This window comes from Narcine bancroftii, chromosome 8 (assembly GCF_036971445.1).
Source record: "Narcine bancroftii isolate sNarBan1 chromosome 8, sNarBan1.hap1, whole genome shotgun sequence".
Taxonomy (NCBI): Eukaryota; Metazoa; Chordata; class Chondrichthyes; order Torpediniformes; family Narcinidae; genus Narcine; species Narcine bancroftii.
Genome location: NC_091476.1, coordinates 66439389 through 66465157, shown reverse-complemented (window position 1 = coordinate 66465157; position 25769 = coordinate 66439389). Strand labels below are relative to the sequence as shown.

The 25769-nt window shown below is 58.5% G+C and overlaps 1 protein-coding gene across 1 annotated transcript in view; it reads left to right on the top strand.

Moving 5' to 3' along the window:
• LOC138742039 (mucin-2-like) overlaps positions 1-25769 on the top strand; it is a 198115-nt gene that overhangs the window by 91243 nt on the left and 81103 nt on the right. Inside the window, exons 29-33 of the mRNA XM_069896231.1 lie at positions 2482-2789; positions 5216-5409; positions 10488-10573; positions 12836-12960; positions 13444-13526. Coding sequence (XP_069752332.1) covers positions 2482-2789; positions 5216-5409; positions 10488-10573; positions 12836-12960; positions 13444-13526 — 796 coding nt within the window. The remainder of the gene's footprint in view (positions 1-2481; positions 2790-5215; positions 5410-10487; positions 10574-12835; positions 12961-13443; positions 13527-25769) is intronic.

Genomic DNA, 25769 nt, shown 5'->3' with positions numbered 1-25769 from the left:
GCAGAGAGAGAGAGTTAATACATATGCTAATGTACACAGACAGGCTGCAACTCACAAGTTCAATGATACATATGCTAATGTTAGCAGACAAGCTGCAACACACAGTTAAATCACAAGAAACAATCCCCCCCAGCTTGGTCTCTTTTCATCACCCCGTGAAGGTGAGTACCAGTTTCCAACAACGTGAGCTGCTTGACACTTTAATATCAGGCTCCAAACAGCCTTCGGAGATCGGTGGCCCTAGGGTTCGGGGCTGAAGAGGACATCAGATACTAGCCACAATTCAACGGAACCGCCTGACTACTGCTACTCGTTCGCTGCTGAAGGCAGCGTTTCTCACAGACTTCGTCAGGACAATGCTTACAAAAGTCGGGCGGTTAAAGACACTGCTTCAATGTTTCAACGTGATTCTGCCCATGCCCATGTTCAGACGTGGCAACTTCGGACTGATGTGGGATGGACTAGACTCTTTACTGAGAACTGGAGCCTGATACTCACAACTCTAATAAGCAGCTGGACTCGCTACTCTGACCTTCATGGTGCTCCCCTACCTAAAGACTTTACACAGGTGTTACATTTCGGTTATTGACCAGCTGGGTAAAACTACACCTTACACTTGAAAGATCAGTATTACTGATCTAAAAGAAAAGTGAGGATTGTGAGAGATGGGAAAATTGATCTAAAATTATGAACATGGAAGAAACTAAAGTTCATCAGTAAATGGCTGTAACCAGTTCAAACAGGATAAGCTTGGGGCTTAGGATGCAGGAAAGCAGAGTCAGCACGATTAACATAAGAATCTTCTAGTCTTTGTGACAAGACCATAGGACTAAGATAAGGAATGGTAAGGTACAATAGAATGTAGGAAGTTGAGGTAGTCTGGATCAGATAAGGGTCTCCTAGCCCTGGACAGAAGTACCAAGTCATACATTTCTAATTAGCTAACCATACACAGATTTATACATATGAAATTAGCCAACCCTAGATAGAATGAGTCAACTCTGCATATCAAGAAACTGTAGCCCAGAGAATCAGGAAGGTGTGAATAAGGACAATGACATGATGGGGCACCCACAGGATACCCCCTGGTCCTCCAAGTGTACTGAAACTGCACGTAGGCAGGAAGGATTGCCTATGCCAAACCCATCCAGGGGGCAGAAGAATGTAAGGGGGAGGGCACTCTGATACTGAAATTGACTGTATAAAAGTTGGGTGAGCCCCAGTGTATGTGTGTATTCCCAGGGTAAGGGGAAGCACCCAACTTTGCATTGTTGTAGTAATAAATGTTCTTTGTTCTCAATTTTTGTCTCGAGCAATTTCTTTAAAGGTACTTTAATTTCTAACACTCCCCACTTCTCTCCCAGCCAGTCCCCTGCAAGGATTCCCTCCCCTTCTCTCCCACCCAGTCCCCTGCAAGGATTCCCTCCCTTTCTCTCCCACCCAGTTCCCTGCAAGTTTTCCATCCCCTTCCCTCACACCCAGTCCCCTGCAAGGAATCCATTCCCTTCTCTCCCAGCCAGTCCCCTGCAAGTTTTCCATCCCCTTCCCTCCCACCCAGTCCCCTGCACGTATTCCATTCCCTTCACTTGCACCCAGACCCCTGTAACGATTCCCTCCACTTCTCTCCCAACCAGTCCGCTGCAAGGATTCCCTCCCACCCAGTCCCCTGCAAGGATTCCCTCCCCTTCTCTCCCACCCAGTCCCCTGCAAGGATTCGCTCCCCTTCTCTCCCACCCAGTCCCCTGTAAGGATTCCCTCCCACCCAGTCCCCTGCAAGGATTCCCTCCCCTTCTCTCCCACCCAGTCCCCTGCAAGGATTCCCTCCCCTTCTCTCCCGCTCAGTCCCCTGCAAGGATTCCCTCCCACACAGTCCCCTGCAAGGATTCCCTCCCCCTTCTCTCCCACTCAGTCCCCTACAAAAAATCCCTCCCCCCTTCTCTCCCAGCCAGTCCCCTGCAAGGATTCCCTCCCCTTCTCTCGCAACCAGTCCCTTGCAAGAATTCCCTCCCTTTCTCTCCCACCCAGTCCCCTGCAAAGATTCAATCCCCTTCCCTCCCACCCAGTCCCCTGCAAGGATTCCTTTCTCTTCTCTCCCACTCATTCCCTTGGAAGGATTTAATTCTCTTCTCTTTCACCCAGTCCCCTGCAAGGATTCCCTCCACTTCTTTCCCGCCCAGCCCCCTGCAAGGATTCCCTCCCACCCATTCCCCTGGAAGGATTCCATTTCCTTCTCTTGCACCCAGTCCCCTGCAAGGATTCCCTCCACTTCTCTCCCGCCTAGTCCCCTGCAAGGATTCCCTCCCACCCAGTCCCCTGCAAGGATTCCCTCCTCTTCTCTCCCGCCCAGTCCCCTCCAAGTATTCCCTCCCACCCAGTCCCTTGCAAGGATTCCGTCCCTTTCTCTCCCACCCAGTCCCCTGCAAGGATTCTATCCCCTTCCCTCCCACCCATTCCCCTGGAAGGATTCTATTCCCCTCTCAGGCACCCAGTGCCCTACAAGGATTCCCTCGCCTTCTCTCCCGCCCAGTCACCTGCAAGGATTCCCTCCCACCCAGTCCCCTGCAAGGATTCCATCCCCTTCTCTCCCGCCCAGCCCCATGAAAGGATTCCCTCCCCCTTCTCTCCCACCCAGTCCCCTGCAAGGACTCCCTACCCTTCTTTCTCACCCAGTCCCCAGCAAGGATTCCCTCCCCTCTCCCCAACTCAGAACCCTGCAAGAATCCCTCCCCTTCTCTCCCACCCTGTCCCCTGCAAGGATTCCATCCCTCTTCGCTCCCACCCAGTCCCCTGCAAGGAATCCCTCGCCTTCCCTCCCTCCCAGTCCCCTGCAAGGATTCCATTCCCTCATCTCCCACCCAGTCCCCTGCAAGGATTCCCACCCTTTCTCTCCCACCCAGTCCCTTGCAAGGGTTCCATCCCCCCTTCTCTCCCACCCAGTCCCATGCAAGGATTCCCTCGCCATCTCTCATGCCCAGTTTACTGCAAGGATTCCCACCCCCTTCTCTCCAACCCAGTCCCCTGCAAGGATTCACTCCCTTTCTCTCCCACCCAGTCCCCTGCAAGTTTTTCATCCCCTTCCCTACCACCCAGTCCCCGGCAATGATTCCATTCCCTTCTCTTGCACCCAGTCCCCTGCAAGGATTCCCTCCCCTTCTCTCCCACCCAGTCCCCTGCAAGGATTCCCTCCCACCCAGTCGCCTTCAAGGATTCCATCCCCTTCCCTCCCACCCAGTCCCCTGCAAGGATTCCATCCCCATCCCTCCCACCCAGTCCCCTGCAAGGATTCCCTCCCATTCCCTCCCACCCAGTCCCCTGCAAGGATTCCCTCCCCTTTCTCTCCCACCCAGTCCCTGTAAGTATTCCCTCCCACCCAGTCAACTGCAAGGATTCCATTCCCTTTTCATGCACCCAGTCCCCTGCAAGGATTCCCTCCCCTTTCTCTCCCACCCAGTCCCTTGCAAGGGTTCCATCCCCCCTTCTCTCCCACCCATTCCCCTGCAAGGATTCCCTTCTCTTCACTTGCACCCAGTCCCCTGCAAGGACTCCCTCCACTTCTCTCCCGCCCAGTCCCCTGCAAGTGTTCCCTCCCACCCAGTCCCCTGCAAGGATTCCCTCCACTTCTTTCCTGCCCAGCCCCCTGCAAGGATTCCTTCCCACCCATTCCCCTAGAAGGATTCCATTCCCTTCTCTTGCACCCAGTCCCCTGCAAGGACTCCCTCCACTTCTCTCCCGCCCAGTCCCCTGCAAGTGTTCCCTCCCACCCAGTCACCTGCAAGGATTCCATCCCCTTCCCTCCCACCAAGTCCCCTCCAAGGATTCCCTCCCCTTTCTCTCCCACCCAGTCCCATGCAAGGGTTTCATTCCCCCTTCTCTCCCACCCAGTCCCCTGCAAGGATTCCCTCCCCATCTATCTCGTCCAGTCCCTGCAAGGATTCCCTCCCTTCCAGTCACCTGTAAAGATTCATTTCCCTTCTCTTGCACCCAGTCACCTGCTAGAATTCCCTCCACTTCTCTCCCGCTCAGTCCCCTGCAAGGATTCTCTCCCACCCAGTCCCCTGCAAGGATTCCCTCCCCCTTCTCTCCCACTCAGTCCCCTGCAAGGATTCCCTCCCCCCTTCTCTCCCAGCCAGTCCCCTGCAAAGAATCCATCCCCTTCCCTCCCACCCAGTCCCCTGCAAGGATTCCCTTCTCTTCTCTCCCACTCATTCCCTTGGAAGGATTTCATTCTCTTCTCTTTCACCCAGTCCACTGCAAGGATTCCCTCCACTTCTTTCCCGCCCAGCCCCCTGCAAGGATTCCCTCCCACCCATTCCCCTGGAAGGATTCCATTCCCTTCTCTTGCACCCAGTCCCCTGCAAGGATTCCCTCCACTTCTCTCCCGCCTAATCCCCTGCAAGGATTCCCTCCCACCCAGTCCCCTGCAAGGATTCCCTCCTCTTCTCTCCCGCCCAGTCCCCTCCAAGTATTCCTTTCCACCCAGTCCCTTGCAAGGATTCCGTCCCTTTCTCTCCCACCCAGTCCCCTGCAAGGATTCCATCCCCTTCCCTCTAACCCAGTCCCCTGCAAGGATTCCCTCCCCTTCTCTCCCACCCATTCCCCTGGAAGGATTCCATTCCCCTCTCTTGCACCCAGTGCCCTACAAGGATTCCCTCGCCTTCTCTACCGCCCAGTCACCTGCAAGGATTCCCTCCCACCCAGTCCCCTGCAAGGATTCCATCCCCTTCTCTCCCGCCCAGCCCCATGAAAGGATTCCCTCCCCCTTCTCTCCCACCCAGTCCCCTGCAAGGACTCCCTACCCGTCTTTCTCACCCAGTCCCCAGCAAGGATTCCCTCCCCTCTCTCCAACTCAGTACCCTGCAAGAATCCCTCCCCTTCTCTCCCACCCTGTCCCCTGCAAGGATTCCATCTCTCTTCACTCCCACCCAGTCCCCTGCAAGGATTCCCTCCCCCCTTCTCTTGCACCCAGTCCCCTGCAAGGATTCCCTCCTCTACTCTCCAGCCCAGTCCCCTGCAAGGATTTCCTCCCACCTAGTTCCATGCAAGGATTCCCTCACCCTTCTCTCCCACCCAGTCCCCTGCAAGGATACCCTACCCCCTTCCCTCCCACCCAGTCCCCTGCAAGGATTCCCTCCCCTTCTCTCCCACCCAGTCCCCGGCAAGGATTCCCACCCCTTTTCTCCCGCCCAGTCCCCTGCAAGAATTCCCTCCCACCCAGTCCCCTGCAAGGATCCCATCCCCTTCTCTCCTGCCCATTCCAATGAAAGTATTCCCTCCCCCTTCTCTCCCACCCTGTCCCCTGCAAGGATTCCCTCCCCTTCTCTCCCACCCAGTCCCCTGCAAGGGTTCGCTCCCCTTCTCGCCCACCCAGTCCCCTGCAAGCATTCCATCACCTTCCTTCCTTCCCACCCAGTACCCTGCAAGGATTCCGTCCCATTCCCTCCCACCCAGTCCCTGCAAGGATTCCCTCCCATCCAGTCCCCTGCAAGGATTCCATTCCCATCTCTTGCACCAAGTCCCCTGCAAGGATTCCCTCCACTTCACTCCCGCCCAGTCCACTGCAAGGATTTCCTCCCACCCAGTCCCATGCAAGGATTCCCTCACCCTTCTCTCCCACCCAGTCCCCTGCAAGGATACCCTCCCCCCTTCTCTCCCAGCCAGTCCCCTGCAAGGATTCCCTAACCTTCTCTCCTGCCCTTTCCCCTGCAAGGATTCCCTCCCCTTCTCTCCCACCCAGTCCCCTGCGAGGATTCCCTCCCTTTCTCTCCCACCCAGTCTCCTGCTAGGATTCCATCCCCGTCCCTCCCACCCAGTCCCCTGTAAGGATTCCATTCCCTTCTCTTGCACCCAGTCCCCAGCAAGGATTCCCACCCCTATTCTCCCGCCCAGTCCCCTGCAAGAATTCCCTCCCACCCAGTCCCCTGCAAGGATTCCATCCCCTTCTCTCCTGCCCAGTCCAATGAAAGAATTCCCTCCCCTTCTCACCCACCCATTCCCTTGGAAGGATTCCATTCTCTTCTCTTGCACCCAGTCCCCTGCAAGGATTCCCTCCACTTCTTTCCCACCCAGTCCCCTGCAAGGATTCCCTCCCACCCAGTCCCCTGCAAGGATTCCCTCGTCTTCTCTCCCGCCCAGTCCCCTGCAAGTGTTCCCTCCCACCCAGTCTCCTGCAAGGATTCTGTCCCATTCCACCCACCCAGTCCCCTGCAAGGATTCCCTCCACTTTCTCTCGCACTCAGTCCCTTGCAAGGGTTCCATCCCCCCTTCTCCCCCACCCAATCCCTTGCAAGGATTCCCTCCCCTTCTATCTCGCCCAGTCCCTACAAGGATTCCCTCCCACCCAGTCCCCTGCAAGAATTCCATTCCCTTCTCTTACACCCAGTCCCCTGCAAGGATTCCCTCCACTTCTCTCCCGCCCAGTCCCCTGCAAGTGTTCCCTCCCACCCAGTCCCCTGCAAGGATTCCATCCCCTTACCTCCCACCCAGTCCCCTGCAAGGATTCCGTCCCATTCCCCCCCACCCAGTCCCCTGCAAGGATACCCTCCCCTTTCTCTCCCACCCAGTCCCTTGCCAGGGTTTCATCTCCCCTTCTCTCCCACCCAGTCCCCTGCAAGGATTCCCTTCTATTCTCTCCCACTCATTCCCTTGGAAGGATTTCATTCTCTTCTCTTGCACCCAGTCCCCTGCAAGGACTCCCTCCACTTCTCTCCCGCCCAGTCCCCTGCAAGTGTTCCCTCCCACCCAGTCCCCTGCAAGGATTCCATCCCCTTCCCTCCCACCCAGTCCCCTGCAAGAATTCCCTCCCACCCAGTCCCCTTCAAGGATTCCATCCCCTTCTCTCCTGCCCAGTCCAATGAAAGGATTCCCTCCCCTTCTCTCCCACCCATTCCCTTGGAAGGATTCCATTCTCTCATGCCCAGTTTACTGCAAGGATTCCCACCCCCTTCTCTCCAACCCAGTCCCCTGCAAGGATTCCCTCCCTTTCTCTCCCACCCACTCCCTTGCAAGGGTTCCATCACCCCTTCTCTCCCACCCAATCCCCTTCAAGGATTCCCTCCACTTCTCTCCCGCCTAGTCCCCTGCAAGGATTTCCCCCCACCCAGTCCCCTGCAAGGATTCCCTCCCCCCTTCTCTTGCACCCAGTCCCCTGCAAGGATTCCCTCCCACCCAGTCCCCTGCAAGGACTCCCTCCTCTTCTCTCCCACCCAGTCCCCTCCAAGTATTCCCTCCCACACAGTCCCTTGCAAGGATTCCGTCCCTTTCTCTCCCACCAAGTCCCCTGCAAGGATTCCATCCCCTTCCCTCTAACCCAGTCCCCTGCAAGGATTCCCTCCCCTTCTCTCCAACCCATTCCCCTGGAAGGATTCCAGTCCCCTCTCTTGCACCCAGTGCCCTACAAGGATTCCCTCCCTTCCTCTCCCACCCAGTCCCCTGCAAAGATTCCATCCCCTTCCCTCCCACCCAGTCCCCTGCAAGGATTCCCTTCTCTTCTCTCCCACTCATTCCCTTGGAAGGATTTCATTCTCTTCTCTTTCACCCAGTCCCCCGCAAAGATTCCCTCCACTTCTTTCCCGCCCAGCCCCCTGCAAGGATTCCCTCCCACCCATTCCCCTGGAAGGATTCCATTACCTTCTCTTGCACCCAGTCCCCTGCAAGGATTCCCTCCACTTCTCTCCCGCCTAGTCCCCTGCAAGGATTCCCTCACACCCAGTCCCCTGCAAGGATTCCCTCCCACCCAGTCCCCTGCAAGGATTCCATCCCCTTCCCTCTAACCCAGTCCCCTGCAGGGATTCCCTCCCCTTCTCTCCAACCCATTCCCCTGGAAGGATTCCAGTCCCCTCTCTTGCACCCAGTGCCCTACAAGGATTCCCTCCCTTTCTCTCCCACCCAGTCCCTTGCAAGAGTTCCCTCACCCCTTCTCTCCCACCCAATTCCCTTCAAGGATTCCCTCCACTTCTCTCCCGCCTAGTCCCCTGCAAGGATTTCCTCCCACCCAGTCCCCTGCAAGGATTTCCTCCCCCCTTCTCTTGCACCCAGTCCCCTGGAAGGATTCCCTCCTCTTCTCTCCAGCCCAGTCCCCTGCAAGGATTTCCTCCCACCCAGTCCCCTGCAAGGATTTCCTCCCACCCAGTGCCCTGCAAGGATTCCCTCCCCTTCTATCTCGTCCAGTCCCTGCAAGGATTCCCTCCCTCCCAGTCCCCTGCAAAGATTCATTTCCCTTCCCTCCCACCCAGTCCCCTGCAAGGATTCCCTCCCCTTCTCTCCCACTCAGTCCCCTGCAAGGATTCCATCCCCTTCTCTACCGCCCAATCCCATGCAAGGATTCCCTCCCCGTTCTCTCCCACCCCGTACCCTGCATGGATTCCCTCCCCTTCTCTCCCACCCAGTCCACTGCAAGGATTCCATCCCCTTCTCTACCGCCCAGTCCCATGCAAGGATTCCCTCCCCGTTCTCTCCCACCCCGTACCCTGCAAGGATTCCCGCCCCCTTCTCTCCCACCCACTCCCCTGCAAGGATTCCCTACCCTTCTCTCCCGCCCATTCCACTGCAAGGATTCCATTCCCTTCTCTTGCACACAGTCCCCTTCAAGGTTTCCCTCCACTTCTCTTCCACCCAGTACCCTGCAAGGATTCCCTCGCACTCAGTCCCCTGCAAGGATTCCGTCCCACCAAGTCCCCTGCAAGGATGATTCCCTCCCCCTTCTCTCCCACCCAGTCCCCTGCAAGGGCTCCCTCCCCTTCTTTCTCACCCAGTCCCCTGCAAGGATTCCCTCCCACCCAGTCACATGCAAAGATTCCATTCCCTTCCCTTGCACCCAGTCCCCTGCAAGGATTCCCCCCCCTTCTGTCCCGCCCAGTCCCCTGCAAGGATTCCCTCCCACACAGTCCCCTGCAAGGATTCCATACCCTTCTCTCCCGCCCAGTCCCCTGCAAGGATTCCCTCCCGCTATTCTCCTACCCAGTCCCCTGCAAGGATTCCCTCCCACCCAATCCCCTGCAAGAATTCCATTCTCTTCTCTTTCACCCAGTCCCCAGCAAGGACTCACTCCCCTACTCTCCTGCCCAGTGCACTGCAAGGATTCCCTCCCATGCAGCCCCCTGCAAGGATTCCATCCCCTTCTCACCCGCCCAGTCCCATAAAAGGATTTTCTCCCCCTTCTCTCCCACCCAGTCCCCTGAAAGGACTCCCTCCCCTTCTTTCTCACCCAATCCCTGCAATGATTCCGTCCCCTTCACTCCCTCCCAGTCCCCTACAAGGATACCATCCCTTTACCTCCCACCCAGTCCCTTGCAAGGATACCCCCGCCTTCCCTCCCACCCAGTCCCCTGCAAGGATTCCTGCACGTTCTCTCCCACACAGTCCCCGGGGAGGATTCCCTCCCATTCCCCCCCACCCATTCCCCTGCAAGGATTCCCTCCCCTTTCTCTCCCACCCAGACCCTTGCAAGGGTTCAATCTCCCCTTCTCTCCCACCCAGTCCCCTGCAAGGATTCCCTCCCCTTCTATCCTGCCTAGTCCCAGCAAGGATGCCATCCCCGTCCCTCCCACACAGGCCCCTGCAAAGATTCCATTCCCTTCTCTTTCACCCAGTCCCCTGCAAGGATTCCCTCCCCTTCTCTCACACCCAGTCCCCTGCAAGGATTCCCTCCCACCCAGTCCCCTGCAAGGATTCTTTCCCCTTCTCTCCCACCCAGTCCCCTGCAAGGATTCCATCCCCTTTCTCTCCCACCCAGTCCCTTGCAAGGGTTCCATCTACCCTTCTCTCCCACCCAGTCCCCTGCAATGATTCCCTCCCCATCTATCCCGCCCAGTCCCTGCAAGGATTCCCTCCCACCCAGTTCCCTGCAAGGATTCCCTCCCCTTTCTCTCCCACCCAGACCCTTGCAAGGGTTCCATCTCCCCTTCTCTCCCACCCACTCCCCTGCAAGGATTCCCTCCCCTTCTATCCAGCCCAGTCCCAGCAAGGATTCCATCCCCTTCCCTCCCACACAGGCCCCTGCACGGATTCCATTCCCTTCTCTTGCACCCAGTCCCCTGCAAGGATTCCCTCCCCTTCTCTCACGCCCAGTCCCCTGCAAGTATTCCCTCCCACCCAGTCCCCTGCAAGGATTCTTTCCCCTTCTCTCCCAGCCGGACCCCTGCAAGAATGCCCACGCCTTCTCTCCCACCCAGTCCCTTGCAAGGATTCCCTCCCTTTCTCTCCCACCCAGTCCCCTGCAAGGATCCCATCCCCTTCCCTCCCACCCATGCCCCTGCAAGGATTCCATTCCCTTCTCTTGCACCCAGTCCCCTGCAAGGATTCCCTCCCCTTCTCTCACGCCCAGTCCCCTGCAAGGATTCCCTCCCACCCAGTCCCCTGCAAGGATTCCATTCCCTTCTCTTGCACCCAGTCCCCTGCAAGGATTCCCTCCCCTTCTCTCACGCCCAGTCCCCTGCAAGTATTCCCTCCCACCCAGTCCCCTGCAAGGATTCTTTCCCCTTCTCACCCAGCCGGACCCCTGCAAGAATGCCCTCGCCTTCTCTCCCACCCAGTCCCCTGCAAGGATTCCCTCCCCTTTCTCTCCCACCCAGTCCCTGTAAGTATTCCCTCCCACCCAGTCACCTGCAAGGATTCCATTCCCTTTTCTTGCACCCAGTCCCCTGTAAGGATTCCCTCCAATTCTCTCCCGCCCAGTCCACTGCAAGGATTGCCTCCCACCCAGTCCCCTGCAAGGATTCCATCCCCCTTCTCTTGCACCCAGTCCCCTGCAAGGATTCCCTCCTCTTCTTTCCCGCCCAGTCCCCTGCAAGTGTTCCCTCCCACCCAGTCCCCTGCAAGGATTCCTTCCCCCTTCTCTCCCACTCAGTCCCCTGCAAGGATTCCCTCCCCCCTTCTCTCCCAGCCAGTCCCCTGCAAGGATTCCCTCCTCTTCTCTCCCACCCAGTCTCCTGCAAGGATTCCCTCCCTTTCTCTCCCACCCAGTCCCCTGCAAGTTTTCCATCCCCTTCCCTCCCACCCAGTCCCCTGCAAGGATTCCATTCCCTTCTCTCCCAGCCAGTCCCCTGCAAATTTTCCATCCCCTTCCCTCCCACCCAGTCCCCTGCACGTATTCCATTCACTTCTCTTGCACCCAGTCCCCTGTAAGGATTCCCTCCACTTCTCTCTCACCCATTCCGCTGCAAGGATTCCCTCCCACCCAGTCCCCTGCAAGGATTCCATTCCCTTCTCTTGCACCCAGTCCCCTGTAAGGATTCCCGCCACTGCTCTCCCGCCTAGTCCGCTGCAAGGATTCCCTCCCACCCAGTCCCCTGCAAGGATTCCCTCCACCTTCTCTTGCACCCAGTCCCCTGCAAGGATTCCCTCCCCTTCTCTCCCGCCCAATCCCCTGCAAGGATTCCCTCCCACCCAGTCCCCTGCAAGGATTCCATTCCCTTCTCTTGCACCCAGTCCCCTGTAAGGTTTCCCGCCACTGCTCTCCCGCCTATTCCGCTGCAAGGATTCCCTCCCACCCAGTCCCCTGTAATGATTCCCTCCCCCTTCTCTTGCACCCAGTCCCCTGCAAGGATTCCCTCCACTTCTCTCCCGCCTAGTCACCTGCAAGGTTTCCCTCCCACCCAGTCCCCTGCAAGGATTCCCTCCTCTTCTCTCCCGCCCAGTCCCCTCCAAGTATTCCCTCCCACCCAGTCCCTTGCAAGGATTCCGTCCCTTTCACTCCCACCCAGTCCCCTGCAAGGATTCCATTCCCTCAAACCCCACCCAGTCCCCTGCAAGGATTCCCACCCTTTCTCTCCCACCCAGTCCCTTGCAATGGTTCCATCCCCCCTTCTCTCCCACCCCGTCCCCTGCAAGGATTCCCTCGCCTTCTCTCATGCCCAGTTTACTGCAAGGATTCCAACCCCCTTCTCTCCAACCCAGTCCCCTGCAAGGATTCCCTCCCTTTCTCTCCCACCCAGTCCCTTGCAAGGGTTCCATCACCCCTTCTCTCCCGCCCAGTCCCCTGCAAGGATTTCCTCCCACCCAGTCCCCTGCAAGGTTTCCCTCCCCCCTTCCCTTGCACCCAGTCCCCTGCAAGGATTCCCTCCTCTTCTCTCCAGCCCAGTCCCCTGCAAGGATTTCCTCCCACCCAGTCCCATGCAAGGATTCCCTCACCCTGCTCTCCCGCCCAGTCCCCTGCAATGATTCCCTCCCCTTCTCTCCCACCCAGTCCCCTGCGAGGATTGCCTCCCTTTCTCTCCCACCCAGTCTCCTGCTAGGATTCCATCCCATTCCCTCCCACCCAGTCCCCTGCAAGGATTCCATTCCCTTCTCTAGCACCCAGTCCGCGGCAAGGATTCCCACCCCTTTTCTCCCGCCCAGTCCCCTGCAAGAATTCCCACCCACCCAGTCCCCTGCAAGGATTCCATCCCCTTCTCTCCTGCCCAGTCCAATGAAAGGATTCCCTCCCCCTTCTCTCCCACCCTGTCCCCTACAAGGATTCCCTCCCCTTCTCTCCCACCCAGTCCCCTGCAAGGATTCGCTCCTCTTCTCACCCACCCAGTCCCCTGCAAGGATTCCATCCCCTTCCTTCCCACCCAGTCCCCTGCAAGGATTCCGTCCCATTCCCTCCCACCCAGTCCCTGCAAGGATTCCCTCCCATCCAGTCCCCTGCAAGGATTCCATTCCCTTCTCTTGCACCAAGTCCCCTGCAAGGATTCCCTCCACTTCACTCCCGCCCAGTCCACTGCAAGGATTCCCTCCCACCCAGTCCCCTGCAAGGATTCGCTCCCCTTCTCTCCCACCCAGTCCCCTGCAAGGATTCGCTCCCCTTCTCTCCCACCCAGTCCCCTGCAATGATTCCATCCCCTTTCCTCCCACCCAGTCCCCTGGAAGGATTCACTCCCTTTCTCTCCCACCCAATCCACTGCAAGTTTTTCATCACCTTCCCTTCCACCCAGTCCCCTGCAATGATTCCATCCCCTTCTCTTGCACCCAGTCCCCTTCAAGGTTTCCCTCCCCTTCTCTCCCGCCCAGTCCCCTGCAAGGATTCCCTCCCACCCAGTCGCCTTCAAGGATTCCATCCCCTTCCCTCCCACCCAGTCCCCTGCAAGGATTCCCTCCCATTCCCTCCCACCCAGTCCCCTGCAAGGATTCCCTCCCCTTTCTCTCCCACCCAGTCTCTGTAAGTATTCCCTCCCACCCAGTCACCTGCAAGGATTCCATTCCCTTTTCTTGCACCAAGTCCCCTGTAAGGATTCCCTCCACTTCTCTCCCGCCCAGTCCACTGCAAGGATTGCCTCCCACCCAGTCCCCTGCAAGGATTCCATCCCCCTTCTCTGGTACCCAGTCCCCTGCAAGGATTCCCTCCTCTTCTTTCCCGCCCAGTCCCCTGCAAGTGTTCCCTCCCACCCAGTCCCCTGCAAGGATTCCTTCCCCCTTCTCTCCCACTCAGTCCCCTGCAAGGATTCCCTCCCCTTCTCTCCCACCCAGTCCCCTGCAAGGATTCCATCCCCCTTCTCTTGCACCCCATCTCCTGCAAGGACTCCCTCCACTTCTCTCCCACCCAGTCCCCTGTAAGTGTTCCCTCCCACCCAGTCCCCTGCAAGGATTCCATCCCCTTCCCTCCCACCCAGTCCCCTGCAAGAATTCCCTCCCACCCAGTCCCCTGCAAGGATTCCATCCCCTTCTCTCCTGCCCAGTCCAATGAAAGGATTCCCTCACCTTCTCTCCCACCCATTCCCTTGGAAGGATTCCATTCTCTCATGCCCAGTTTACTGCAAGGATTCCCACCCCCTTCTCTCCAACCCAGTCTCCTGCAAGGATTCCCTCCCTTTCTCTCCCACCCAGTCCCTTGCAAGGGTTCCCTCACCCCTTCTCTCCCACCCAATCCCCTTCAAGGATTCCCTCCACTTCTCTCCCGCCTAGTCCCCTGCAAGGATTTCCTCCCACCCAGTCCCCTGCAAGGATTTCCTCCCCCCTTCTCTTGCACCCAGTCCCCTGCAAGGATTCCCTCCTCTTCTCTCCAGCCCAGTCCCCTGCAAGGATTTCCTCCCACCCAGTCCCCTGCAAGGATTTCCTCCCACCCAGTGCCCTGCAAGGATTCCCTCCCCTTCTATCTCGTCCAGTCCCTGCAAGGATTCCCTCCCTCCCAGTCCCCTGCAAAGATTCATTTCCCTTCCCTCCCACCCAGTCCCCTGCAAGGATTCCCTCCCCTTCTCTCCCACTCAGTCCCCTGCAAGGATTCCATCCCCTTCTCTACCGCCCAATCCCATGCAAGGATTCCCACCCCCTTCTCTCCAACCCAGTCCCCTGCAAGGATTCCCTCCCTTTCTCTCCCACCCAGTCCCTTGCAAGGGTTCCATCACCCCTTCTCTCCCACCCAATCCCCTTCAAGGATTCCCTCCACTTCTCTCCCGCCTAGTCCCCTGCAAGGATTTCCCCCCACCAAGTCCCCTGCAAGGATTCCCTCCCCCCTTCTCTTGCACCCAGTCCCCTGCAAGGATTCCCTCCTCTTCTCTCCAGCCCAGTTCCCTGCAAGGATTTCCTCCCACCCAGTCCCATGCAAGGATTCCCTCCCCTTTCTCTCCCACCCAGTGCCTTACAAGGGTTTCATACCCCCTTCTCTCCCACCCAGTCCCCTGCAAGGATTCCCTCCCCTTCTATCTCGTCCAGTCCCTGCAAGGATTCCCTCCCTCCCAGTCCCCTGCAAAGATTCATTTCCCTTCTCTTGCACCCAGTCCCCTGCTAGAATTCCCTCCACTTCTCTCCCGCTCAGTCCCCTGCAAGGATTCCCTCCCACCCAGTCCCCTGCAAGGATTCCCTCCCCACTTCTCTCCCAGCCAGTCCCCTGCAAGGATTCTCTCACACCCAGTCCCTTGCAAGAATTCCCTCCCTTTCTTTCCCACCCAGTCCCCTGCAAAGATTCCATCCCCTTCCCTCCCACCCAGTCCCCTGCAAGGATTCCCTTCTCTTCTCTCCCACTCATTCCCTTGGAAGGATTTCATTCTCTTCTCTTTCACCCAGTCCCCTGCAAGGATTCCCTCCACTTCTGTCCCGCCTAGTCCCCTGCAAGGATTCCCTCCCACCCAGTCCCCTGCAAGGATTCCCTCCTCTTGTCTCCGGCCCAGTCCCCTCCAAGTATTCCCTTCCGCCCAGTCCCTTGCAAGGATTCCGTCCCTTTCTCTCCCACCCAGTCCCCTGCAAGGATTCCATCCCCTTCCCTCTAACCCAGTCCCCTGCAAGGATTCCCTCCCCTTCTCTCCCATCCATTCCCCTGGAAGGATTCCATTCCCCTCTCTTGCACCCAGTGCCCTACAAGGATTCCCTCGCCTTCTCTCCCGCCCAGCCACCTGCAAGGATTCCCTCCCACCCAGTCCCCTGCAAGGATTCCCTACCACCCAGTCCCCTGCAAGGATTCCCTCGTCTTCTCTCCCGCCCAGTCCCCTGCAAGTGTTCCCTCACACCCAGTCTCCTGCAAGGATTCTGTCCCATTCCCCCCACCCAGTCCCCTGCAATGATTCCCTCCACTTTCTCTCCCACTCAGTCCCTTGCAAGGGTTCCATCCCCCCTTCTCCCCCACCCAATCCCTTGCAACGATTCCCTCCCCTTCTATCTCGCCCAGTCCCTACAAGGATTCCCTCCCACCCAGTCTCCTGCAAGGATTCCATTCCCTTCTCTTACACCCAGTCCCCTGCAAGGATTCCCTCCACTTCTCTCCCGCCCAGTCCCCTGCAAGGATTCCCTCCCACCCAGTCCCCTGCAAGGACTCACTCCCCCTTGTTTCCCACTCAGTCCCCTGCAAGGATTCCCTCCCCCCTTCTCTCCCAGCCAGTCCCCTGCAAGGATTCCATTCCCTTCTCTTGCACCCAGTCCCCTGCAAGGATTCCCTCCACTTCTCACCCGCCCAGTCCCCTGCAAGGATTCCCTCCCACCCAGTCCCCTGCAAGGACTCACTCCCCCTTGTTTCCCACTCAGTCCCCTGCAAGGATTCCCTCCCCCCTTCTCTCCCAGCCAGTCCCCTGCAAGGATTCCATTCCCTTCTCTTGCACCCAGTCCCCTGCAAGTGTTCCCTCCCACCCAGTCCCCTGCAAGCATTCCATCCCCTTCCCTCCCACCCAGTCCCCTGCAAGGATTCCGTCTCATTCCCCCCCACCCAGTCCACTGCAAGGATTCCATCCCCTTCTCTCCTGCCCAGTCGAATGAAAGGATTCCCTCCCCCTTCTCTCCCACCCTGTCCCCTGCAAGGATTCACTCCCCTTCTCTCCCACCCAGTCCACTGCAAGGATTCCCTCCCCTTCTCTCCCACCCATTCCCCTGGAAGGATTCCATTTCCCTCTCTTGCACCCAGTGCCCTACAAGGATTCCCTCGCCTTATCTCCCGCCCAGCCACCTGCAAGGATTCCCTCCCACCCAGTCCCCTGCAAGGATTCCCTACCACCCAGTCCCCTGCAAGGATTCCCTCGTCTTCTCTCCCGCCCAGTCCCCTGCAAGTGTTCCCTCACACCCAGTCTCCTGCAAGGATTCTGTCCCATTCCCCCCACCCAGTCCCCTGCAATGATTCCCTCCACTTTCTCTCCCACTCAGTCCCTTGCAAGGGTTCCATCCCCCCTTCTCCCCCACCCAATCCCTTGCAAGGATTCCCTCCCCTTCTATCTCGCCCAGTCCCTACAAGGATTCCCTCCCACCCAGTCCCCTGCAAGGATTCCATTCCCTTCTCTTACACCCAGTCCCCTGCAAGGATTCCCTCCACTTCTCTCCCGCCCAGTCCCCTGCAAGGATTCCCTCCCACCCAGTCCCCTGCAAGGACTCACTCCCCCTTGTTTCCCACTCAGTCCCCTGCAAGGATTCCCACCCCCCTTCTCTCCCAGCCAGTCCCCTGCAAGGATTCCATTCCCTTCTCTTGCACCCAGTCCCCTGCAAGGATTCCCTCCACTTCTCTCCCGCCCAGTCCCCTGCAAGTGTTCCCTCCCACCCAGTCCCCTGCAAGGATTCCATCCCCTTACCTCCCACCCAGTCCCCTGCAAGGATTCCGTCTCATTCCCCCCCACCCAGTCCACTGCAAGGATTCCATCCCCTTCTCTCCTGCCCAGTCGAATGAAAGGATTCCCTCCCCCTTCTCTCCCACCCTGTCCCCTGCAAGGATTCCCTCCCCTTCTCTCCCACCCAGTCCACTGCAAGGATTCGCTCCCCTTCTCGCCCACCCAGTCCCCTGCAAGGATTCCATCCCCTTCCTTCCCACCCAGTCCCCTGCAAGGATTCCGTCCCATTCCCTCCCACACACTCCCTGCAAGGATTCCCTCCCACCCAGTCCCCTGCAAGGATTCCATTCCCTTCTCTTGCACCAAGTCCCCTGCAAGGATTCCCTCCCCTTCTCTCCCACCCAGTCCCCTGCAAGGATTCCCTCGTCTTCTGTCCCGCCCAGTCCCCTGCAAGTGTTCCCTCCCACCCAGTCTCCTGCAAGGATTCTGTCCCATTCCCCCCACCCAGTCCCCTGCAAGGATTCCCTCCACTTTCTCTCCCACTCAGCCCCTTGCAAGGGTTCCATCCCCCCTTCTCCCACACCCAATCCCTTGCAAGGATTCCCTCCCATTCTATCTCGCCCAGTCCCTACAAGGATTCCCTCCCACCCAGTCCCCTGCAAGGATTCCATTCCCTTCTCTTACACCCAGTCCTCTGCAAGGATTCCCTCCACTTCTCTCCCGCCCAGTCCCCTGCAAGGATTCCCTCCCACCCAGTCCCCTGCAAGGACTCACTCCCCCTTGTTTCCCACTCAGTCCCCTGCAAGGATTCCCTCCCCCCTTCTCTCCCAGCCAGTCCCCTGCAAGGATTCCATTCCCTTCTCTTGCACCCAGTCCCCTGTAAATATTCCCTCCACTTCTCTCCCACCCAGTCCCCTGCAAGGATTCCCTCCCCCCTTCTCTCCCAGCCAGTCCCCTGCAAGGATTCCATTCCCTTCTCTTGCACCCAGTCCCCTGTAAATATTCCCTCCACTTCTCTCCCACCCAGTCCCCTGCAAGGATTCCATCCCCTTCCCTCCCACCCAGTCCACTGCAAACATTCCCTTCTCTTCTCTCCCACTCATTCCCTTGGAAGGATTTCATTCTCTTCTCTTGCACCCAGTCCCCTGCAAGGACTCCCTCCACTTCTCTCCCGCCCAGTCCCCTGCAAGTGTTCCCTCCCACCCAGTCCCCTGCAAGGATTCCATCCCCTTCCCTCCCACCCAGTCCCCTGCAAGAATTCCCTCCCACCCAGTCCCCTGCAAGGATTCCATCACCTTCTCTCCTGCCCAGTCCAATGAAAGGATTCCCTCCCCTTCTCTCCCACCCATTCCCTTGGAAGGATTCCATTCTCTCATGCCCAGTTTACTGCAAGGATTCCCACCCCCTTCTCTCCAACCCAGTCCCCTGCAAGGATTCCCTCCCTTTCTCTCCCACCCAGTCCCTTGCAGGGGTTCCATCACCCCTTCTCTCCCACCCAATCCCCTTCAAGGATTCCCTCCACTTCTCTCCCGCCTAGTCCCCTGCAAGGATTTCCCCCCACCCAGTCCCCTGCAAGGATTCCCTCTCCCCTTCTCTTGCACCCAGTCCCCTGCAAGGATTCCCTCCTCTTCTCTCCAACCCAGTTCCCTGCAAGGATTTCCTCCCACCCAGTCCCATGCAAGGATTCCCTCCCTTTTCTCTCCCACCCAGTGCCTTACAAGGGTTTCATCCCCCCTTCTCTCCCACCCAGTCCCCTGCAAGGATTCCCTCCCCTTCTATCTCGTCCAGTCCCTGCAAGGATTCCCTCCCTCCCAGTCCCCTGCAAAGATTCATTTCCCTTCTCTTGCACCCAGTCCCCTGCTAGAATTCCCTCCACTTCTCTGCCGCTCAGTCCCCTGCAAGGATTCCCTCCCACCCAGTCCCCTGCAAGGATTCCCTCCACCTTCTCTCCCACTCAGTCCCCTGCAAGGATTCCCTCCCCCCTTCTCTCCCAGCCAGTCCCCTGCAAGGATTCCCTCCCCTTCTCTCGCACCCAGTCCCTTGCAAGAATTCCCTCCCTTTCCCTCCCACCCAGTCCCCTGCAAAGATACCATCCCCTTCCCTCCCACCCAGTCCCCTGCAAGAATTCCCTTCTCTTCTCTCCCACTCATTCCCTTGGAAGGATTTCATTCTCTTGTCTTTCACCCAGTCCCCTGCAAGGATTCCCTCCACTTCTTTCCCGCCCAGCCCCCTGCAAGTATTCCCTCCCACCCAGTCCCTTGCAAGGATTCCGTACCTTTCTCTCCCACCCAGTCCGTGCAAGGATTCCATCCCCTTCCCTCTAACCCAGTCCCCTGCAAGGATTCCCTTCCCTTCTCTCCCACCCATTCCCCTGGTACGATTCCATTCCCCTCTCTTGCACCCAGTGCCCTACAAGGATTCCCTCCCCTTCTCGCCCACCCAGTCCCCTGCAAGGATTCCATCCCCTTCCTTCCCACCCAGTCCCCTGCAAGGATTCCGTCCCATTCCCTCCCACACAGTCCCTGCAAGGATTCCCTCCCACCCAGTCCCCTGCAAGGATTCCATTCCCTTCTCTTGCACCTAGTCCCCTGCAAGGATTCCCTCCACTTCACTCCCGCCCAGTCCGCTGCAAGGATTCCCTCCCACCCAGTCCCCTGCAAGGATTCCCTCCCCCTTATCTCCCACCCTGTTCGCTGCAAGAATTCCCTCCCCTTCTCTCCCACCCAGTTCCCTGTAAGGATTCCCTCCACTTTACTCCCGCCCAGTCCGCTGCAAGGATTCCCTCCCACCCAGTTCCCTGCAAGGATTCCCTCCCCTTCTCTCCCACCCAGTCCCCTGCAAGGATTCGCTCCCCTTCTCTCCCACCCAGTCCCCTGCAAGGATTCCATCCCCTTTCCTCCCACCCAGTCCCCTGCAAGGATTCACTCCCTTTCTCTCCCACCCAGTCCCCTGCAAGTTTTTCATCCCCTTCCCTTCCATCCAGTCCCCTGCAATGATTCCATTCCCTTCTCTTGCACCCAGTCCCCTGCAAGGATTCCCTCCCCTTCTCTCCCGCCCAGTCCCCTGCAAGGATTCCCTCCCACCCAGTCGCCTTCAAGGATTCCATCCACTACCCTCCCACCCAGTCCCCTGCAAGGATTCCCTCCCATTCCCTCCCACCCAGTCCCCTGCAAGGATTCCCTCCCCTTTCTCTCCCACCCAGTCCCTGTAAGTATTCCCTCCCACCCAGTCACCTGCAAGGATTCCATTCCCTTCTCTTGCACCCATTCCCCTGTAAGGATTCCCTCCACTTCACTCCCGCCCAGTCCCCTGCAAGGATTCCCTCCTCTTCTTTCCCACCCAGTCCCCTGCAAGTGTTCCCTCCCACCCAGTCCCCTGGAAGGATTCCTTCCCCCTTCTCTCCCACTCAGTCCCCTGCAAGGATTCCCTCCCCCCTTCTCTCCCAGCCAGTCCCCTGCAAGGATTCCCTCCACTTCTCTCCCACACAGCCCCCTGCAAGGATTCCTTCCCACCCATTCCCCTAGAAGGATTCCATTCCCTTCTCTTGCACCCAGTCCCCTGCAAGGACTCCCTCCACTTCTCTCCCGCCCAGTCCCCTGCAAGTGTTCCCTCCCACCCAGTCCCCTGCAAGGATTCCATCCCCTTCCCTCCCACCCAGTCCCCTGCAAGAATTCCCTTCTCTTCTCTCCCACTCATTCCCTTGGAAGGATTTCATTCTCTTCTCTTTCACCCATTCCCCTACAAGTATTCCATCCACTTCTTTCCCGCCCAGCCCCCTTCAAGGATTCCCTCCCACCCATTCCCCTGGAAGGATTCCATTCCCTTCTCTTGCACCCAGTCCCCTGCAAGGATTCCCTCCACTTCTCTCCCGCCTAGTCCCCTTCAAGGATTCCCTCCCACCCAGTCCCCTGCAAGAATTCCCTCCTCTTCTCTCCCGCCCAGTCCCCTCCAAGTATTCCCTCTCACCCAGTCCCTTGCAAGGATTCCGTCCCTTTCTCTCCCACCCAGTCCCGTGAAATGATTCCATCCCCTTCCCTATAACCCAGTCCCCTGCAAGGATTCCCTCCCCTTCTCTCCCACCCTGTCCCCTGCAAGGATTCCATCCCTCTTCGCTCCCACCCAGTCCCCTGCAAGGAATCCCTCGCCTTCCCTCCCTCCCAGTCCCCTGCAAGGATTCCATTCCCTCATCTCTCACCCAGTCCCCTGCAAGGATTCCCACCCTTTCTCTCCCACCCAGTCCCTTGCAAGGGTTCCATCCCCCCTTCTCTCCCACCCAGTCCCCTGCAAGGATTCCCTCGCCTTCTCTCATGCCCAGTTTACTGCAAGGATTCCCACCCCCTTCTCTCCAACCCAGTGCCCTGCAAGGACTCCCTCCACTTCTCTCCCGTCAAGTCCCCTGCAAGTGTTCCCTCCCACCCAGTCCCCTGCAAGGAGACCATCCCCTTACCTCCCACCCAGTCCCCTGCAAGAATTCCCTCCCACCCAGTCCCCTGCAAGGATTCCATCCCCTTCCCTATAACCCAGTCCCCTGCAAGGATTCCCTCACCTTCTCTCCCACCCATTCCCTTGGAAGGATTCCATTCTCTCATGCCCAGTTTACTGCAAGGATTCCCACCCCCTTCTCTCCAACCCAGTCTCCTGCAAGGATTCCCTCCCTTTCTCTCCCACCCAGTCCCTTGCAAGGGTTCCCTCACCCCTTCTCTCCCACCCAATCCCCTTCAAGGATTCCCTCCACTTCTCTCCCGCCTAGTCCCCTGCAAGGATTTCCTCCCACCCAGTCCCCTGCAAGGATTTCCTCCCCCCTTCTCTTGCACCCAGTTCCCTGCAAGGATTCCCTCCTCTTCTCTCCAGCCCAGTCCCCTGCAAGGATTTCCTCCCACCCAGTCCCCTGCAAGGATTTCCTCCCACCCAGTGCCCTGCAAGGATTCCCTCCCCTTCTATCTCGTCCAGTCCCTGCAAGGATTCCCTCCCTCCCAGTCCCCTGCAAAGATTCATTTCCCTTCCCTCCCACCCAGTCCCCTGCAAGGATTCCCTCCCCTTCTCTCCCACTCAGTCCCCTGCAAGGATTCCATCCCCTTCTCTACCGCCCAATCCCATGCAAGGATTCCCACCCCCTTCTCTCCAACCCAGTCCCCTGCAAGGATTCCCTCCCTTTCTCTCCCACCCAGTCCCTTGCAAGGGTTCCATCACCCCTTCTCTCCCACCCAATCCCCTTCAAGGATTCCCTCCACTTCTCTCCCGCCTAGTCCCCTGCAAGGATTTCCCCCCACCAAGTCCCCTGCAAGGATTCCCTCCCCCCTTCTCTTGCACCCAGTCCCCTGCAAGGATTCCCTCCTCTTCTCTCCAGCCCAGTTCCCTGCAAGGATTTCCTCCCACCCAGTCCCATGCAAGGATTCCCTCCCCTTTCTCTCCCACCCAGTGCCTTACAAGGGTTTCATACCCCCTTCTCTCCCACCCAGTCCCCTGCAAGGATTCCCTCCCCTTCTATCTCGTCCAGTCCCTGCAGGGATTCCCTCCCTCCCAGTCCCCTGCAAAGATTCATTTCCCTTCTCTTGCACCCAGTCCCCTGCTAGAATTCCCTCCACTTCTCTCCCGCTCAGTCCCCTGCAAGGATTCCCTCCCACCCAGTCCCCTGCAAGGATTCCCTCCCCACTTCTCTCCCAGCCAGTCCCCTGCAAGGATTCTCTCACACCCAGTCCCTTGCAAGAATTCCCTCCCTTTCTTTCCCACCCAGTCCCCTGCAAAGATTCCATCCCCTTCCCTCCCACCCAGTCCCCTGCAAGGATTCCCTTCTCTTCTCTCCCACTCATTCCCTTGGAAGGATTTCATTCTCTTCTCTTTCACCCAGTCCCCTGCAAGGATTCCCTCCACTTCTGTCCCGCCTAGTCCCCTGCAAGGATTCCCTCCCACCCAGTCCCCTGCAAGGATTCCCTCCTCTTGTCTCCGGCCCAGTCCCCTCCAAGTATTCCCTTCCGCCCAGTCCCTTGCAAGGATTCCGTCCCTTTCTCTCCCACCCAGTCCCCTGCAAGGATTCCATCCCCTTCCCTCTAACCCAGTCCCCTGCAAGGATTCCCTCCCCTTCTCTCCCATCCATTCCCCTGGAAGGATTCCATTCCCCTCTCTTGCACCCAGTGCCCTACAAGGATTCCCTCGCCTTCTCTCCCGCCCAGCCACCTGCAAGGATTCCCTCCCACCCAGTCCCCTGCAAGGATTCCCTACCACCCAGTCCCCTGCAAGGATTCCCTCGTCTTCTCTCCCGCCCAGTCCCCTGCAAGTGTTCCCTCACACCCAGTCTCCTGCAAGGATTCTGTCCCATTCCCCCCACCCAGTCCCCTGCAATGATTCCCTCCACTTTCTCTCCCACTCAGTCCCTTGCAAGGGTTCCATCCCCCCTTCTCCCCCACCCAATCCCTTGCAACGATTCCCTCCCCTTCTATCTCGCCCAGTCCCTACAAGGATTCCCTCCCACCCAGTCTCCTGCAAGGATTCCATTCCCTTCTCTTACACCCAGTCCCCTGCAAGGATTCCCTCCACTTCTCTCCCGCCCAGTCCCCTGCAAGGATTCCCTCCCACCCAGTCCCCTGCAAGGACTCACTCCCCCTTGTTTCCCACTCAGTCCCCTGCAAGGATTCCCTCCCCCCTTCTCTCCCAGCCAGTCCCCTGCAAGGATTCCATTCCCTTCTCTTGCACCCAGTCCCCTGCAAGGAATCCCTCCACTTCTCTCCCGCCCAGTCCCCTGCAAGGATTCCCTCCCACCCAGTCCCCTGCAAGGACTCACTCCCCCTTGTTTCCCACTCAGTCCCCTGCAAGGATTCCCTCCCCCCTTCTCTCCCAGCCAGTCCCCTGCAAGGATTCCATTCCCTTCTCTTGCACCCAGTCCCCTGCAAGTGTTCCCTCCCACCCAGTCCCCTGCAAGCATTCCATCCCCTTCCCTCCCACCCAGTCCCCTGCAAGGATTCCGTCTCATTCCCCCCCACCCAGTCCACTGCAAGGATTCCATCCCCTTCTCTCCTGCCCAGTCGAATGAAAGGATTCCCTCCCCCTTCTCTCCCACCCTGTCCCCTGCAAGGATTCACTCCCCTTCTCTCCCACCCAGTCCACTGCAAGGATTCCCTCCCCTTCTCTCCCACCCATTCCCCTGGAAGGATTCCATTTCCCTCTCTTGCACCCAGTGCCCTACAAGGATTCCCTCGCCTTATCTCCCGCCCAGCCACCTGCAAGGATTCCCTCCCACCCAGTCCCCTGCAAGGATTCCCTACCACCCAGTCCCCTGCAAGGATTCCCTCGTCTTCTCTCCCGCCCAGTCCCCTGCAAGTGTTCCCTCACACCCAGTCTCCTGCAAGGATTCTGTCCCATTCCCCCCACCCAGTCCCCTGCAATGATTCCCTCCACTTTCTCTCCCACTCAGTCCCTTGCAAGGGTTCCATCCCCCCTTCTCCCCCACCCAATCCCTTGCAAGGATTCCCTCCCCTTCTATCTCGCCCAGTCCCTACAAGGATTCCCTCCCACCCAGTCCCCTGCAAGGATTCCATTCCCTTCTCTTACACCCAGTCCCCTGCAAGGATTCCCTCCACTTCTCTCCCGCCCAGTCCCCTGCAAGGATTCCCTCCCACCCAGTCCCCTGCAAGGACTCACTCCCCCTTGTTTCCCACTCAGTCCCCTGCAAGGATTCCCACCCCCCTTCTCTCCCAGCCAGTCCCCTGCAAGGATTCCATTCCCTTCTCTTGCACCCAGTCCCCTGCAAGGATTCCCTCCACTTCTCTCCCGCCCAGTCCCCTGCAAGTGTTCCCTCCCACCCAGTCCCCTGCAAGGATTCCATCCCCTTACCTCCCACCCAGTCCCCTGCAAGGATTCCGTCTCATTCCCCCCCACCCAGTCCACTGCAAGGATTCCATCCCCTTCTCTCCTGCCCAGTCGAATGAAAGGATTCCCTCCCCCTTCTCTCCCACCCTGTCCCCTGCAAGGATTCCCTCCCCTTCTCTCCCACCCAGTCCACTGCAAGGATTCGCTCCCCTTCTCGCCCACCCAGTCCCCTGCAAGGATTCCATCCCCTTCCTTCCCACCCAGTCCCCTGCAAGGATTCCGTCCCATTCCCTCCCACACACTCCCTGCAAGGATTCCCTCCCACCCAGTCCCCTGCAAGGATTCCATTCCCTTCTCTTGCACCAAGTCCCCTGCAAGGATTCCCTCCCCTTCTCTCCCACCCAGTCCCCTGCAAGGATTCCCTCGTCTTCTGTCCCGCCCAGTCCCCTGCAAGTGTTCCCTCCCACCCAGTCTCCTGCAAGGATTCTGTCCCATTCCCCCCACCCAGTCCCCTGCAAGGATTCCCTCCACTTTCTCTCCCACTCAGCCCCTTGCAAGGGTTCCATCCCCCCTTCTCCCACACCCAATCCCTTGCAAGGATTCCCTCCCATTCTATCTCGCCCAGTCCCTACAAGGATTCCCTCCCACCCAGTCCCCTGCAAGGATTCCATTCCCTTCTCTTACACCCAGTCCTCTGCAAGGATTCCCTCCACTTCTCTCCCGCCCAGTCCCCTGCAAGGATTCCCTCCCACCCAGTCCCCTGCAAGGACTCACTCCCCCTTGTTTCCCACTCAGTCCCCTGCAAGGATTCCCTCCCCCCTTCTCTCCCAGCCAGTCCCCTGCAAGGATTCCATTCCCTTCTCTTGCACCCAGTCCCCTGTAAATATTCCCTCCACTTCTCTCCCACCCAGTCCCCTGCAAGGATTCCCTCCCCCCTTCTCTCCCAGCCAGTCCCCTGCAAGGATTCCATTCCCTTCTCTTGCACCCAGTCCCCTGTAAATATTCCCTCCACTTCTCTCCCACCCAGTCCCCTGC